This window comes from Pteropus vampyrus, unplaced genomic scaffold (assembly GCF_000151845.1).
Source record: "Pteropus vampyrus isolate Shadow unplaced genomic scaffold, Pvam_2.0 Scaffold350, whole genome shotgun sequence".
NCBI lineage: Eukaryota > Metazoa > Chordata > Mammalia > Chiroptera > Pteropodidae > Pteropus > Pteropus vampyrus.
The window spans coordinates 1,027,111-1,032,710 of record NW_011889131.1 but is presented as its reverse complement, the minus strand read 5'-3'; the positions used below and the strand labels follow the sequence as shown (position 1 = coordinate 1,032,710).

Genomic DNA, 5,600 nt, shown 5'->3' with positions numbered 1-5,600 from the left:
ACCTTGTAGAAGCCTAGCAGGCCCAGGTGCAACCCAGACATAGCTGGGGAGGTGGTGGGGGAGCCAAGCCAGGGCTGGGGTCCCTCTCTCAGAGGAAAGGAGGGAGAGGGAGAAGGGGCTGAAATATAGTCCCCTATGAACCTAGCCCTTGGAAATCCAGAGTCAGAGCAGGAAACCCACCCATGACCAGCAAGCCTGAAGGCATCAGCGGGAAGGGAAGGAGTGAGCCCCACAGCAAGATACACAGCCCTGTACTCCTCAAGTCACTCAGAGCTACTCCAGAGGAGAAGGGGAGAATAGGGAGAAAAAAAACCAACACACCTCTTTTTATATAAGGTTTCACATTTATTTTGGTTATGCATTTATAAATATGAGTATTTTGTACCTAACAGCCTTCCTCGTATTGTTTGATGTTTCCAACAAATTCTTCAAAGGAGGGACCTGCCTCCAGAGAGAGGTATGAAAAGATGCGCAACCATTATAAAACTAAAAAAGCATATTTGCATTGTGTATAAAGCAATGAAGAAGACAATTTCATGGTTTCATGAAACTTCTCTCTGGTGGAAGACACACAATAAACTTGTGAACAAATAAATAAAATTGACAAACACTGATAAGGCTAATACTTTGGATGGGCACTCAACTTCTCTGAGAAAGGAAAACCTGATGGATAAAAGTCATGGCTCCATCTGAAGACACTAGGGCAAAGTATCCTGCACAGAAGGAACAGAAAAGGCAGGAAACACCTGTGTCTTTTAGGAAAGGGAGGAGACATCAGGGTGGGGCCTCAAAGGAAAGTGGGAGAGTGGTAGAGCACCAAGGCTATGGGATCATCCCTTCCTGATAACTCCATGGACGTGATATCCCAAATGTGTTTTGGCAGTTCAAGTTTTGGCCCTGTCACATCAGCTGGATTGTCACACAAGACAACACGCAGTCTTGAGATGGAAAAAAGCAAAAACCCTGAGAAGTGCTTCCTCCATAAAATTTTACTGAAGTAACTGGAGTACTATGAAGTGTTTTGTAAACTAAGGGCTGAGAGAGTTACTGAGGATTTTTAAAAATAAGACAAAATGATACAAGGACAAAACCCTAATGTATTAGCCATATAAATACATACTCACAGTATTTAAGAATTGGTATTATGCATTGAGTTGTTTATGCAGAAGGCAAGTGCCTAGAGATGCTTAAATAGCCAATCCAAACTGAATAAGGCAGTTCTGGGGCTCAGATTCACAAACCACCAGAAGTGAGAGGGCCCAACTAGTGCTAAGTTAGTAAACACTTAACACAATCCATGAGCACCGTCCACTCTTCCTCCCTGAGACCAGGGCAGCTTTCCCACTCCCCTGAGCCCAGATGGGGCTGAAGATTCACTAACATGACCTGAAATGGCACATGACATAGAACATATTTGGCGCTCAGATCTGACCCATATCCCACCCTCCCCATTCATTTCCCTAGAGGAAAAGGAAGCCCATGCACAACCATCCAGTTCAGGGACACCTAGACACAGGGCTGGTCACTTGTAAACATCCACCTATAATTAAATTAATATAAATATTAATAGGAATGTCTATGACTCCAGCCGTCATCTGTCTCACTCAGCCGCAGTCTCCTCCGGTTTTTACAGCTAGAAGTTGTGGGAATTTCTCTTTCTGGCATTGGAATCCTGGGCTGGGGAGACCGCTGTGGGGCCTCGTTCCTCCGGGGACCTCCGCAACTGAGATATCCCTCCTGATTCTTAACCATCACACAAGAGGTGTGGGACCAGCCGTTCCATGTCTCTGCGCCTCCTACCAGTCTCGAGTTGGGCATCTAATCAACATACAAAAAATTATTGAGACATTTTATGTTATTTTTTTCTAAAATTCTTTCAAAAATGGTATCTAGTTTACAGTACAGCTCTTCAAGTTTGGCCTAGCCACAGGTCAAGTGCTTGGTAGCCTCCTAGGGCCAGTGGGTGCCCTGCTGAACAGCACAGCCCCTTAGGTGCCCTCGTTGTGGGTGAACTAGGCTTTGAGCAACAAGGGAGGGGAAAGGATGTGGACGGACAGACAACAAGTGTAGAACACCGTTGTGATTGGATGGGATGGGGTACGTGGGGGAGGCAGAGGTAGGGGAGAAGGATTTAGGGTTCCAATTGTCCAGTGACAAACAGCATAGCCCCCTGCTTCTAGCATCTATGGCTCTTTACTGCCCTAAGAGCTATGGAGATGGCAGTTAGGGCACACCCCTCTTTCCTCCGCTCCTGCTCCACCGCCCCCAACAAAATACTCACCTTCAATGGTGTCCTACACCATTGCTGGAACCAGCTGCTTGCTTCTCATCTGAGACCCTTCTAGCTCCTGCCGGTCCCTATAAATACAGTGGAGAATACCCTTGGTGTGAGTTAGGAGATCTGGATTCCAGAAGTGAGCCTGACAACCAGCTAGCTGTGTGACCCGGGGCAGCCACATCCCCTCCTGGGTCTCTATGGAGACAGAGAAGAACCTCCCACCCTTTGCCCCTGACAGGCTGTGTGCTTGTGTGCTCATGGAGGCCCATGTTCCTTGTGGTAAAGCTCACTCCTTAAGTGGCTGTACCAGCTCTGACAACTGTATACACCTGAGTAACCATCACCCAATCGAGACATGGAGCCTTCTCAGAACCCCAAGCAGCTGCCTTCTGCCCCTTCTAGTTCATTCTCACCACCCCATCAGGGAACAGTCACTCCCTCCCAGGCATTTATGTGACTCAAATGAAGAATACATACAAGGGCATTTTGGGAAATCTAAGTAAGGGTTTATTTCTTGAATGTGAAGGTGTCTTGATCAATAATAATGGTTCAAAACGATAGTCTAAAGGAAATAAAGGAAATAAAAGCCTTACATATTCTCCAGGGACACTGAAAAAGCACTTGGTAAATTTAAACACCAATTCTGTGATTTAAAAAACACCTCAGAAGTATAAGCTGCATCCGTAATAATGAGAATCCCCATGTGAATCAAGGGCCAATGTCATTCCCAAAGGTGGCACTGGAGGCCTCCCCAACCAAGTTCGATCAAAACTAAAACGCCTGCCTACTCTAAGCAACCCAGAACATGGTTCTGAACTTCCCGAACCTTGCAGCAAGAAGCAAAACAAAAGCACGGGGTGGGAGCTTTGAAGGGAGCAGAGAAAAGAGTCATTATTTTACATATGACTGTATTCTACAAAACTCTAAGGACTGAACAACAATATTTAAATATGAACAGATGTATGGATGAACGTTAAAACTGCAGCAGACAACAGAGCAAGAAAGAGAATCACAGGACTATCCAATTCATAACACGTGGAATACAAAGACACGGCATGACAAGAAACAGGAGGAATTTATTTAAAGGAAAGGATACACCTAGTTGAGGTATTCGAGAACACTTGACTTGAAATGCTATCTCCTTTCATAAGAAAAATGTAGAATGTTGAAAAGATTCTTCTTAATTTATAAATTTAAGGTATCAAAATGATGTCATTGAAATTTTGGAAGGAAGAGGAAAGCTGATGTATAATTCTAAACTTCATTTGGGTAAAAATAATAAACTTGGATAAGGGAGGGATGCAGAATTTTCTCTATCAGATGGTAAAACATTAGAAAGTTCCATGGCAGAGTATTATAAATAATAGACTCTCTTTTGTATAAATAAAATATGCAGGTATACATATGTATGTATACACACACACACTCACACACAGAGATACCATATGTATCAAGATATTGGCAAAGAATTACAAGAAATTATCTCTCGTTGTTAAGTGAAATTAAAAAAAGACAGTGGGAGTGTGGAAGCTTTCACAACTCACTGAGAACCTTTCTGTACTATGTACAATTTCTTATTGTGTCAATTATATTACGTGTAGGAATTATTGACCATTTTTGTTGGTTGGCTGTCTGTTTTATAACTTGTCTTTATGCGTTTTTAAATGAGGTATCAATACAAGAAAAGAACAGAAAGGAAGAATAGAGGTGAAGAGAGATCTCTACCATAGAACCACTTCACAGGTTATAAAGGAGGGAGAGAGGCAGGTGAACACGGGAGAATCAGTACCTAACTGGAGTCTTGGGGAGGAGACAGCGCCTCAGGACAATTCAGGGAGCTCTCACGTCATGTCATATTGCAAAATAAACTTCATTTAAATTATAAATTAGCTATATACTATAAATCAAATCATTTTTAAAAGGCTACCTAAGAAATTAGAGAAACTTATCTTTTGCTGCATGAAGGAATTTCAAAGCTCATGAGCAATGAAAAAATATGTATCAATAGATTAATTACTTAACATATAAAATTCTGCACATTAAAATATTAGACCAAATGAAAGAACAAACTTGTGTGAATGCAGGGGCGTGAGAGCATGTCTCGGAACGACTCTCAGAGACATGACAGCAACCATTTCCAAAAACAAAAAAAAGCAAGTGTAAGTCATTTTTTCCTGGTTATCAAAAAGAATACTAATGTCATATTAAACCGGTTGAACTGATATGACCCCAAACTGTGGACGTCCGTGTGTGTGTGTGTGTGTGTGTGTGTGTGTGTGTATACAGTAAAAAGTACTTCTACCCATCGACAAAGAAATTTGACTTCCTCTAGGAAGCCATTCAACAAACATGATCAGAAATTGGGACAAATATTTATTTTCAAATGGATTCGACTTAATCTTGAAATAAATTTAAAATTCTGAAATTTATGAGGAATGGCTTAAAATTACGTAACCAATTGCACAGTGAAATATTATGTAGCGCTAATGCTCTCATTCAACAGGCATGAGAGCGCCCACTCTGGGCCTGCCCTGTTCTAGACCCTAAGGATGCGGTGAATACACTACAGATAATAAGACACAGACATTCCACAGCGCTGGCAGTCCACACATCAGGGTGGCGGGCTCCCTGCGCAGCGGCCCCTTCCTCCCTTCAGGTCCCAATATCCCTCCATCACCGCATCCCCAGGGGACAGGAGACCTGACCAGCATCGACCTATCCCTGTTTCTACCACAGTCCTGGGCAAGCAGAAGGGCCAGGATGCTGCATAGCCACCATCCACTCACCAGCAGACGCATTGCTTCCCCTGGGGACTGTACGATGACATGTGCCAGCTCGGCGTGCTCCTGCTGTTCCAGCTCCTGCTCAGAGACCAGGGTGGACTGCGAGTTCCTGTTGCTCACGATCTCGTTGTGGGCATTGTCACGAGCCCCGGGCCCTCTCTGAGGACATGAGCACCAGGAAAAGACCTTAGGAAGGCAAAGAGCTGACTCAGGAGTCCACACCCAGGCTCCCTGCAGGGTCTCAGGGGGCACAGTAGGTTCTCTTGCCCCATGTCTCCCCAGGCTGTCCCCTCAGGCCGGCACAGGCTCAGCACATCCAGGACTCTGCTGCTGACACCAGAACCCTGTGCTGTGCTAAGGGGGTTCAGCACCCCTGCCTGACACCCTCATACCCCAGGGAGCAGGGTTGTGGGTGAAGGTGTCACAAGCAGTAGGAAGGACAGAGCTTGGCAAAGGGCCAGTTGCCTTCTTACACTCAGCCCAGGCCCCCAGGTCACTTTAGAGAGCCAGGGCCAGCCCCACAGGACAAATGGGACCGT

General features: G+C 44.7%; 1 protein-coding gene across 16 annotated transcripts in view; it reads right to left on the bottom strand.

Moving 5' to 3' along the window:
- Positions 1-324: 324 nt before the first annotated feature.
- Positions 325-5,600, bottom strand: part of LOC105304710 (tumor necrosis factor receptor superfamily member 10A-like) — a 37,782-nt gene continuing 32,506 nt past the window's right edge. For 10 of the 16 annotated variants that reach the window (XR_002776967.1, XR_002776968.1, XR_002776969.1 and 7 more), the window contains 3 exons: positions 5,065-5,247; positions 2,282-2,358; positions 325-1,818 (listed from right to left, as the gene is read on the bottom strand). Coding sequence is in view for 7 of the 16 variants with exons in the window: in XM_023522598.1 (XP_023378366.1) it covers positions 2,284-2,358; positions 5,065-5,247 (258 nt within the window). In the remaining 9 variants the exon portion in view is untranslated. The other 6 variants (XR_002776965.1, XR_897021.2, XM_011378983.2 and 3 more) reach the window with 2 other exon arrangements.